This window comes from Myotis brandtii, unplaced genomic scaffold, assembly GCF_000412655.1.
Source record: "Myotis brandtii unplaced genomic scaffold, ASM41265v1 scaffold810, whole genome shotgun sequence".
Taxonomy (NCBI): domain Eukaryota; kingdom Metazoa; phylum Chordata; class Mammalia; order Chiroptera; family Vespertilionidae; genus Myotis; species Myotis brandtii.
Window position 1 is genome coordinate 2,098,840 of NW_005371274.1, and position 11,726 is coordinate 2,110,565.

At 41.4% G+C, this 11,726-nt stretch overlaps 1 protein-coding gene across 4 annotated transcripts in view; it reads left to right on the forward strand.

The window, feature by feature from the left end:
* The first annotated feature begins 892 nt into the window (after positions 1 to 892).
* PLCE1 (phospholipase C, epsilon 1) overlaps positions 893 to 11,726 on the forward strand; it is a 255,192-nt gene continuing 244,358 nt past the window's right edge. For 2 of the 4 annotated variants that reach the window (XM_005884057.2, XM_005884058.2), the window contains exon 1: positions 893 to 2,443. In XM_005884057.2, coding sequence (XP_005884119.1) covers positions 1,250 to 2,443 — 1,194 coding nt within the window. In that variant the 5' untranslated portion in view covers positions 893 to 1,249. The remainder of the gene's footprint in view (positions 2,444 to 11,726) is intronic. The other 2 variants (XM_014531564.1, XM_014531565.1) reach the window with 1 other exon arrangement.

Below are 11,726 nucleotides of genomic sequence, written 5' to 3' on the forward strand. Positions count from 1 at the left end.
TGCTATTCCATACATAACCCTATACTGTATACTTTATGAATCAATAAAAAATTTACAATTTTTTATTATAAACCTGTGTTTTCTATCAAAATTACTTCTTGGGTGAATTTTGGGACACCACATATATATATTCTATTGTTGATAGTATTACAGATATCTCCTGTTCCTCCCCCCCTTTACCCCCTTCCTCCCAGTCCCTACCCACCCACCCTGAAACAATATGAAACAAGGCTATTTCCTTATTTCAGTTCTGCAAATGTATGAAGATTGCTATCAAGCCTCCCACTTAGTTCTCTTACTCTAAACAGGCCATTTCATTAACTCATTTATCTAGTGTATGGTTTGGCAAGCATTTTCTGTAAAGAGCCAGATGGTAAATACTTTTGGCTTTTTGGGCCACATGGCCTCTGTCACAACTTTTCAACTCTACCATTGTAATGCAAAGGCAGTTGTTTAAGAGAAAAGGATAAATTTGGTGCCCATTACTCCATTTTGATTGGAATGAGAAATTCTGAAATATTAAATCAGAAAAATTAATACCTAAAGCATTAAAGCTAACCTCTTTTTTATCTTTAAATTTTTTTTTAAAATTACAGTTGACAGGCAATAGTATGTTAGTTTCAGGTATACAGCATAGTGATTTGACATTTATGTAACTTACAAAGTGATCACCCCCAATAAATATAGTACCCATCTGACATTACACATAGTTATTGCAGTATTATTAACTATATTCCCTATGCTGTACTTTATATCCCTGTGACTGTAAAACTAACTTCTGATTGCAAAACTTCTTCCCCCAAATTGGTTCATATTTTGCATTAGCTTAGAATTATGAGTTCATTAAAAAATTCATTTAATTCCACAGTGTTTGACATTATCCCTTTCTCTTACAGGAAACATTCAAACTGGAATTTTAAATCATTACAAGTCAGTGATGGATCACAAGTTGCAGAATGCAATCCTAAATAGAATTCTTCAAAAGAATTGCTTTAAATAACAGAGGAAAGAAAATTATCCACCACTCTAAAACCCTGATCTAGAAAAACCTATTGCACATACTAGGAAGTTAAAACTGGAGAAATTTATCTGACTCTTAATGCACCTGAATCAAAGGAACTGTCGCTTTGTTTCTCAAAGGAATTTTATATCTGAGATTATTTTAATAGCCAATCATTTTATTAGAATCTTGACATGATCATCAGGAAGGAGAAACAGAACAGTCGGTAAAGCCCGTGTGTTGGTCAAGATGACTTCTGAAGAAATGGCAGCTTCTGATCTCATACCTGTGACTCAGAGAAAAGTGGTGTCTTCTCAGTCAGCTGCAGATGAAAGTAGTGAAAAGGCCTCAGGCATCAGTGTTCCAAAGACACATACTCCTGGGCAGAGTAGGCCGACTTCTCATACCATCTCAAAACTGAACAAACCCAAAGAGGAAACTTCTGGAAGCAACTTGCCTAGGATTCTCTCAACAACAAGGGGGGAAATCATGAGTGATGAGAACAGTAACGAAACGTGCTGGAAGAAAAACATGCCCGATTCTGTGAAGAACCTTAACGTGAACGGCAACAACATATTGGAAAACCGTCAGTGTGGTCTTCCTCAGAGCCAGTTTTACAAAACATGCGATTCTGTTGTAGAGGAAGGCCTGCATTTGGAAACTGGAATCCCTTCTTCCCTGGAAAGAAAGGTGTTCCCTGGGATTCAACTGGAACTAGACGGACCTCTCACGGGCATTCGTCCCTTAGGAAATCAATCAGCAACCAGCAGGGCACACCCCGACAGCGATTTGGCGGTATTTCACTTTCATTATGAACTTGACAGAAGAATGTCAGACAGTGTCTGTACCCTATCAGACAACTTGATTTTGGATGATTGTGGAAACTGTGTATCACTGCCTGATGTTGGTAGGGAGCAAAAGAAAAATTATATGGCATATACTTGCAAACTGATGGAATTGGCAAAAAGCTGTGATAATGAGAACAAGCAGCGACAGGGTGATCATTGTGACGCCTTGAACGATGAATACATGTGCTGCGAAGCTTCCTGCCGAAAGGCCAACGTGGTATGTTCTAGTGACAGCTTCTGCAGGGAGGGTTTTACTGATAGTCCATCTGCCGAGACTTTTCTGAGCCATTTTGAGGACTTCCCTGATAATTGTGAAGACGTAGAAGATTATTTTAAAAGTAAAAAGGAGCGATCTACTTTGTTAGTGAGGAGATTTTGTAAAAATGACAGAGAAGTTAAGAAATCTGTGTATACTGGGACAAGGGCAATTGTGAGGACTCTGCCTTCTGGTCACATTGGACTGGCAGCTTGGAGTTACATTGATATGAAGAGAAGTGGAAGCTCGTTGCCTTGTGGAAGAGTAATGGGCCAGCTATCAACAGTGCTGATTAGGCAAGATGGGAGCCCATGTCTGTCAGAAGCCCAGTGGTATCCGGTAAGAGTGAAAGTTTCTTTCGATCATTTTTTTAAGCTTGATATTTCAAAATCCAAATTTTCATTGTCTTAATTCATGTAAAATTTTAAATTCTGTCAAATTATGATTTACAGGGGAAGTATTTATAGTTATTGGAAACAAGTAGATATAACAGTTACTCCAATGGATAGCTGTCAAGGCTGAGTTAACTCTGCAACAATATAGGTAACAAAGTACGCATACGTATGCCATCAGGAGTGGAGACATTACAGAGATTCCCTGGTTACTGTGTGTGGAATTATAAGAAAGAAACTCCTGGTAGTGGAAAAACTCTGAATTTTGTTGTGTCCTTCAGAAATATATGCCTATGTCTTCTTTTATTGTGCTTTTAGTTTGCAAGGCCGAAAGGAACTTAAAGTCTGGTTTCCTCCATTTTCCAATCAGCATTCCCAGTTGCTTCCCTCTTCACCTTTTTTGTGCCATGGACCCCCTTTGGCCATTTGGTGAAGCCCATGGACTCAGAATGCTTTTAAATGCATTGAACGAAATACAAAACATTATAAAGGACACAGATTATGTGGATATAAATTTATCAAGACATTTTTTGAAATTATGACATAGCAGGGTAGGCACTTCTTTATTAGCACACTAAAGGATGGTACCCAGTGACGTGCTAACTACCTTAACTTCAAAGTAGTGATGAATCTAGGTCAGGAATGGTTTGCCTGGGACTTTCCCAGTTTTATCATCCCAAGCATCTCAAGCCTGGGCATACAAGGGCAGTTGGTCACACTAAATATAAATACTATTTTTAGGGTGTCTACTATGACTGTAATATATGGAAATATTTGTGATTTCTATTGGTGACAAGATCATAGCTGCTGCTGCTGCTACTACTGAGATTTGTTGCCTATATTCATAATTGAAGGAAATGTTAAATTTCTAACTCTCACATTCTAGTGTTTCACAATTTCTTAAAATTTGGCCCTATAAATAACTACCCAGTCTAGGAAAACACCCTTTTTATTGAAATATAACTGGCATATTTTTACTTTCATCAACATCAATATGGTAGCTAATATTTGTGCATTTTACATGTGCCAGGCATTGGGTCAAATAATTTATTCTTTTTTAAAAAATATAGTTTTATTGATTTCAGAGAGGAAGGAAGAGGGAGAGAGAGATAGAAACATCAGTGGTGAGAGATAATTGTTGATTGGCTGCCTCCTGTACTCCCCCTACTGGAGATTGAGCCCAAAACCTGGGCATGTGCCCTGACTGGGAACGAACTGTGACCTCCTGGTTCATAGGTCAGCATTCAACCACTGAGCCACACCAGCCAGACCAAATATTTATTCTTGATTTCATGCAATCATCTTAATTCCCCTCTGGTATTAGTATGCTTATTAACACTGTAGTATTGCTAAGAAAACTGAGTCTTAGAGAAGTCATTCACCCTGTCCAAGGTCACTTAGCTAATAAGTGGTGTAACCAGGATTGTGATCCAGGCAGCCCACACTCTTAATTCCTCAAGATCTAGAAAGAAATAAAAGTTAGAGTAAGCTTTTAAAGGAACAGACAAATTCTGTTCATTTCAGCACCTGTTGACTTAGTAGCCACATTCACTGATGCTTAGGTTTTTCAGACTTGACTGTGTTTGATATGGTGCTTCTAACCCTGTTACATGTTTGAATCACAGTGTCCATTTTCCCCAATCCTCCACCCCCCAGACTCTCTGAATCAGAATCACCAGGGTAGGGTGCAGCATGAATATTTTTTTCAAAATTCCTTTGGGTAATTCTGTGATTCTGTGGAGTTGAGAGCCACTGACCAGGAGCTTAAATTCTTTGGTCTTCATCAGGACATTTGGGGACTGTTTCCTCTGCCCTAAAGACCATGACACTGCCAGGGCTCTCAGGAGTGTCAGGCCTGACCAGGGAGCCTGAAGGCCCTTCTCGCTGTGCATTCGACCTACCCTTCACCCCACCAAGTGTCAGCAGGTTTGTTTTTACTTCTTCACCTGATACCTCATGAAACCTGAGTCACAGTCAAGGTGGTGTCAGTTACCCACATGCTCCCCAGCTCTTCTGACCGAATTCTGAATTTTGTCCATGCAGGGAGAAAGAGGTTCATCACAGCAATGTGTCAGCCGACTTAAAAAGGCAGCAATTCACATTCACCTGAAGTTGAACGTTAAGAACACAATAGAAATTTAAATATAGCAAAGTGAGTGGAAGTAGATTGTTTGAGAACCGTTATCATAGTTCCCCACACACACTATGCAGACACGAGGGCTGTGAATGTGCTATAAACTGCAGGATAACTTTTGGCATGCCTGTACTTATCTTCCAGTTCCTGCAGCCCTACCACTTCTGAGAATGTTCACAGGTCCTTAGCTTAAATCTGCCCCTTTCAGCCTGTCAGAGGCCCTGGATTGGTCATTTCCAGTGAAAAGAACCGAAGAGATGAGTCAAATCATCTCCTCCCTCCTTCTAGTCTCTGGAGGCTGGGAGAGGTCACCACACCTCAGTCAGAGTCAACTCCAGGAACTTCTCTCTCCTCTCTGACTGGGTTTCTGGGAGGTGGTGGGCATTTTTATTAATCCTTAACATGAAGCTGGGGGATGGGCTGACTGTCCTCCTGTCCTTTCTCAAGGGAGAGTTCTGAAAGGCAGAGACCTTTTTGAACATCCATTCTGTGGCAGGAATGGATCAGTATTTTCTAAAGTATGGTATTCTCCCTGTATGTTATGTTTTGTCTTGTTTTTAGTCTGGTGGAAATCCTTCTCAAAAGTTGCACAGATGAATTTTAGCCACTTTCCCTCAGCTCCTATAAAGTGCTTCCTTCAGCTAAAAAAAAAAAAAATGCAGATTCTAATGTTATGCTTATAGTTCCAGTGTTCTGATTATTTCACACTAGAGGCCCGATATACACGAAATTCGTGCATGGGGGGAGGGGGGGGTCCTTCAGCCCAGCCTGCATCCTCTTCATTCTGAGATCCCTTGGGATCGGGTCCAAACCAGCAGTCGGACATCCCTTTCGAAATCGGGACCACTGGCTCCTAACTGCTCACCTGCCTGCCTGCCTGGTCACCCCTAACTGCCCTCCCCTGCCGGCCTGGTCGCCCCTAACTGCTCACCCCTGCTGGCCTAGTCACCCCTAACTGCTCTCCCCTGCTGGCCTGATTGCCACTAACCGCCTCTGCCTTGGCCCCTGCCACCATGGCTTTGTCCAGAAGGATGTCCGGTCTAATTAGCATATTACCCTTTTATTATGAACGTTAAATATATTTAAGGTTCACTTTGCTATATTTAAATTTCTATTGTGTTCTTAATGTTCAAGGAATTAAGTATAGATGTGTCCCCCAATTAGACTGTAAATGTATTAAGGGCAAGAAATGGCCCTACTTTTTTTTCTACTCTCCATAATGCCAAGTATATAGAAAACAGGACAATGTCAGACTAAGAAACATGGTCTTTGGAGTCAGTTGGCAAGGCCTCATGCAGAGTGGGTGCCACTGCTCTCACTCCGGTCACTTATTACATACTTTGTCATGCACATGTCCCCAGCCTGTGCTCTTGGTAGCTTCTGACACGGGCAAGTTTACAGCGGTATGAATTTGAATGTATGTCCCTTAATCTATGATGTGGTCGTTTGAACAATCCTCCCCACACATTTAAAGAATGTGTTATTTATCCAATTAGTTCCTTTGCCTCACTTAACTTTTTTTTCCTTGTGTGCCTTTGTCAAAATGACCCAATTACTTTATATTTGCACAGCTGTTCAGAGGAGCATGGATTTGAATGGGAGACATTAATGAGGATTAATGCTGGCTGCCTGACTAACCATATTGGTATCCTCCTCCCTGCTTGTAAAAAATTAAAACCCTAACCCTTATCCAGTTACAGCCACACTCCCTTTCTCCTGCTTTCAATTTATTGGCTCACAAAGATGATATATTTTGGCAAGTGGCTAAAGTGTCCAAGTTAGAGATTGGTTAAGGGTGTTTTCCTTTTTTTAAAAAAAATTCTCTCCCTGCCTGAATTTTGGGGAATTTAGGTACCTAGAGTTATTCTGAATCCGAAGTACAAGAAGTTCTGCCTCTGCTGGAACCAGTCATGTAACCTGAGTTCCGTGTGCACTCAATGATGGAGCGTGGAGGAAACGAGGGTAGCCAGGGCCGAAAGTCCACCAGCTCCTGTAATTACCGCTTTATTTATGTCCCTGCGTGGATCCACAAGAGGATTTAATGTACAATAGGTACAACAAAATAGAAAAAAAAAAGTGAAGTTTTAAGAAATCAAAATAGAAAAATTATAAATTATAAAGGAAAGATAAAACCAGCTTCTATGTTGCTAGTTCCTTTTCTGCTTTCTTCCTTCTAAAATGTGTCTTCACATTTTTTCTACTCTCCAATACAGAAAATTAAACTTAAGAGGCTATGGAAAATTTTTTGAGTGTTTAATATAAATACCTTTGTTGGTATTGTTGGTATATATGTCCTTGATTCTATATTTTCTGTTACATGTAAAGGGGCCAACCAATAACAAATTCATTTCCTTTGTAACTTTTATGGGTGATCAAATATCTGTTGAGCCATGCCGTTCAGTGTTGTTAATAGGTGGCTGGTGAAATAGCAACATGTCTTGTTTTCTTGTCTGGGAATTTGGTCTCCCTGCATCTTGGGTACAATTTGGACCTTGAACTAATTAAAATTTCACGGGGAGCACAGGCTAAGCTGAAAGCCTCCGCTTGGTGACATGCAGGGCCTCCTCTTCCATGACTCAGGGTTATGTCAGGTTCATGACATGGCTATAGGAGGAGGCTGGCCCCTTCCTGCTGAGCACAGTGAAAGGGAATCCAGCTCCCGGCCAGTCCCTGTGCAGTTTAGTCACGTCTAGTGCATCAGTGGAAAATGTGACAGGCCATCAGTGGCCAGCTCTGTGATAGTTGGTCAACTTTCACTTATTAGCTGCATTGGGACAGTTTAGGGTAAACTTACTTCCACACTGTAGTTACACCAGCTCTTTGGCCAAAAAATGGAATGAAAAACACTGACCCTGGTTGGACTCTAGTTGAAGAGAATATATCCATGGCCACTGTTATTCTCATGTTAGCCTTAGGACAGTACCAGCATTAGGACTTTTTATTCCTTTCCCCAGATACCCTGCATAATGGGAATTGGCAGCTGAAGAAGCTCCATCCCTGGAAGTGGGCCATGGTTAGAATGTGGCCTGAAAAGAATCAGAACCCTTGGGCAAGGATGGGACCATCAGATGGAGCCCTGATCTAATCCACACCCTGCATTTTCACACAGGAGGCCCTCAGGCTGCCCATAGAATGACCTCTCCAGAGTGATGTGTGATAAGAGTATCCCTCGCCCTTTGATCCACTCTCCCTTGATCCCCTGGATCCCCTCCTCCAGTGCTGATTCAAGAACAGCACTATAAGCCCTGAGGGAGTGGTACAGAGGTTTCTTCTCTGGTGACCAAATGACTCAGCATTCAAGAACTATCGCATCATAGGGGGTAAGAGGGGTGACCATCCCTTGAACCCTCTATGACTAGACTAATCTGTGGCTCAGGCAGGGCCCTCATGAAAAGTTGCTTTCAGACAATGGTGGCCCTGAAGAGCCCCATGAAACCAAAATGGTGCCCCCTCCATTGGTTCTTTGTTCTAGTGGCTGGCCTGGACACATACAGAGGCTCAGATTAAATAAGGGTCCTACAGAGTTCAGGCATCTAAGTCCCAAACCCCAACACTCGGCCCTTGAACCTCAGCCCCTTCCCTCTCATTTAGGCCAGCACCCCTCAAACCCTCAGAAAGAGAACAGCAGAAAACCACCTCAGTCTTTAGCAATACAAAGACTATCTTTCAAGGACAAGGAGAGCTTATTCTTTGAAACCCTTGGAGGGAAGGAGAAATGCTTCAATTTCTTCTTCTTTTAACAGCCTTATTGACATATAATTCATATAGCATACAGTTCATCTCTTTAGAGTATACAATTCAGTGTTTTGGTGTATTCACAGGTATGTGCAAACATCACCACAATTTTAAAGCATTTCCATCAACTCAAAAAGAAACCCATACCCTTTAGCTATCGCCTCCATTCTCTCCATCCCTTACCCTCTCCCCCAACCCTAAGCATTCACTAATCTATGTTGTGCTTATAGACTTCCCTAGTCTGAACTTTCATATGAATGGGTTCATATAGCATGTCGTCTTTTGTGACTGGCTTCTTTCACTTAGCGCAGTGGTTCTCAACCTTCTGGCCCTTTAAATACAGTTCCTCATGTTGTGACCCAACCATAAAATTATTTTCGTTGCTACTTCATAACTGTAATGTTGCTACTGTTATGAATCGTAATGTAAATATCTGATATGCAGGATGGTCTCAGGTGACCCCTATGAAAGGGTCGTTCGACCGCCAAAGGAGTCGCGACCCACAGGTTGAGAACCGCTGACTTAGCGCAAAGTTTTTAAGGTTTACAGTTTGTCTATATTGTAACATGTATCAGTACTTGGCTTTTTTTCTTTTCTTTTTTTTACTATATTCCACTGTATGAATATGCTACATTTTTATCTATTCATTCATCAGTTGTTGGATACTGTGTTTTTTCCACTTTTTGGCTCTTAGGAATATGTTTTCATTTCTCTTGGGTTTATATCTGGGAGTGGAATTGCTGAGTCATATAACTGAGTTTAAACTTTTAAAAAAGCAGGTTTACAAAGCAGCTGTACCTTTTTACATTCCCACTGGCAGTGGGTGAGGGTTCCAATTGCTCCACATCCTGACCAACATTTCTTAGTGTCCATCTTTTTGCTTATAGCCATCCTTGTGGATATGAAGTGATATCTCATTGTAGTTTTTATTTGCATTTTCCTGAAGTCTTATGATGTTGAACATCTTTTCCTGTGCTCATTGGCCATTAAATTCTTTGTCCATCTTTTAAAATCGGGTTGTTTTTTTTATTATTATTGAATTCTTTATATATTCTGGATATACGTTCATGATCAGATATATGATTTGCAATATATATCTAGATGTAAGTATAGTTGTAGATATAATGAGTGAAAGTCAAGAGAGTGACAAAGAAAGTTTACAATTTTAATGCATAATAAAACTTGTAAGTAAGCTTTCAAGTAAAAAAAAATTTTTTTTATTAATCCTCACCCAAGGATATTTTTTCCATTGATTTTTAGAGAGAGTGGAAGGAAGGGGGAGAGACACAGACAGAAACATCGATGTAAGAGAGACATATGGACTGGTTGCCTCCTGGATGTGCCCTGACCAGGGCCGGGGATTGACCCTGCAACCAAGGTACAGGCCCTTGACCAGAATTGAACCCATGACCCTTCAGTCAACGGGCCAACACTCTATCCATTGAACCAAACCAGCTAGGACTCAAGTAAAATTTTTTAATCTTCTCTCCCAAATTCTCTCCAAACTCCAGTCTTTATAGTTTCTCCCTCTTCTTCTGCCTGTTGTTTTTCTTATTATCCAAATTGTGTACTCCAGACCCTGGCTGGGAACCAGATTGTCATCTGCAAAGTTGTGCATTGCAAGAAAGGCATCCCAGACAGGGATGGTTGAGGAGGAGGTGACCACTTCACAGCAATACACTCCATCATGCACAGGCTGGAGCAAGGCTCAGCCTTGGGTGACACAAGTGAAATTCCTAGAATGCAAGATTTAAGGAGGCACTTACTCTTGAGGTCTTGCAAGTGCCAACCCTCCGCTTTCTAGTGAGTGCCTCCTTAAATTTTGAGGCCTAGGCAGCTCCCTTGTCTCACCCTAGTCCCAGCTGCAGGTATGAGAGTCTAAGGGTATATATGGTTTAGAAATGCCTGTTATCTTCTTAGTTCAGGAATGGCCTTGCCTAAATGCCCATATATCTTTTTTTAAAAAATATATTTTATTGATATTTTTACAGAGAGGAAGGGAGAGGGATAGAGAGTTAGAAACATCGATGAGAGAGAAACATCGATCAGCTGCCTCCTGCACACTCCCTACTAGGTATGTGCCCACAACTAAGGTATATGCCCTTGACCGGAATCGAACCTGGGACCCTTGAGTCCGCAGGCCGACGCTCCTATCCACTGAGCCAAACCGGTTAGGGCAACGCCCATATATCTTAATACAGATGTTCTTAAACTATAAGCTAAGAGTGGTTCCTCATTTTTAAAGTGTTAAAAAAACCAAAAGAAGAATAATATTTTGTGACATGTGGAAATTATATGAAATTCCAATTTCAGTGTTCACACTCATTCTTTTATCTATTTTCTGTATGTGCATTCTTCCTGTAACAGCAGGTTTGAGCAGCTGCAGTAGAGATTGTATGGCTTGCAAAGACTGAAATACAGTATTTATTATCTGGTCCTGTATAGCATAAGTTAGCCTATCCCTGGCTTAGATCATCACTCTCCACCTGGCTAATTCCTACCCCTCCTTCAGTCCTAAGCTTGGATTTCACATCCCCTCATAGTCCCTTCTCCCACTACAGACCCCAGTTCAGAGTTTCTCTGACAGTCAGTCTTCAGTGCATATTTCTTGAATTATAAATGAATTATAAATGAATTATAAATGAAGAAAGGTGGTTTTCACTCATGCTAATGTCTCCTTCTCTCCTTCCCCAGACCAAGTGAGGCAGGCTTGTTAGCTATCCTCTCGCTGACCCTCGGTTTATGTAATACCTGGGACAGAACCAGAATTTTCCACTGATATTCAGAAGGGTCTTTGTTAGTCCTGTGAACTCAGAGACCCATGCTTGTCACCTCCACAGACCTGACCTAAAAGACAAAGAACTATAAGCTAAGAGTGCGTGGACCTCCTTGTTCTTGGCCCCACATTTCAACTGGCTGTAAAAACCCTTAGGAGCGTTTCCAAACATTTTGTATTTATAAGGGGACACCTGAGACTGCTGTGATCTGCAATGGGCCAGGGAGGAAAGAAGCCCTCTCCCTGCAAGATCCCAGAGCTCTGTCCCTGCCTTTCAGAACCCCGAGTTCTCACAGGCAGGGGTTTCACTGCAGGCCAGAGGGAATCTAGCTTCTTTTTCTCAGTGGTGGTCAGGGATGGGGTTGCGGGTAAAGGGATAGGGGCAGCATGCTGTGTTTGTTAGTTAGGAAGATCATTCTTGGAGTTTGGGAGGTATCTGGCCAGTTCCTTTAAACCATCTGAGAAGGCAAAGAATACATGTCTTCCCTCACTTTCTTTTATAGCAAAAAGAACTAAAATCCCGGGTCCTAAAATGACTTGCTTAAAGTCAACCAGTTAATGGCAGAGCTTGAATTGATACTTCAC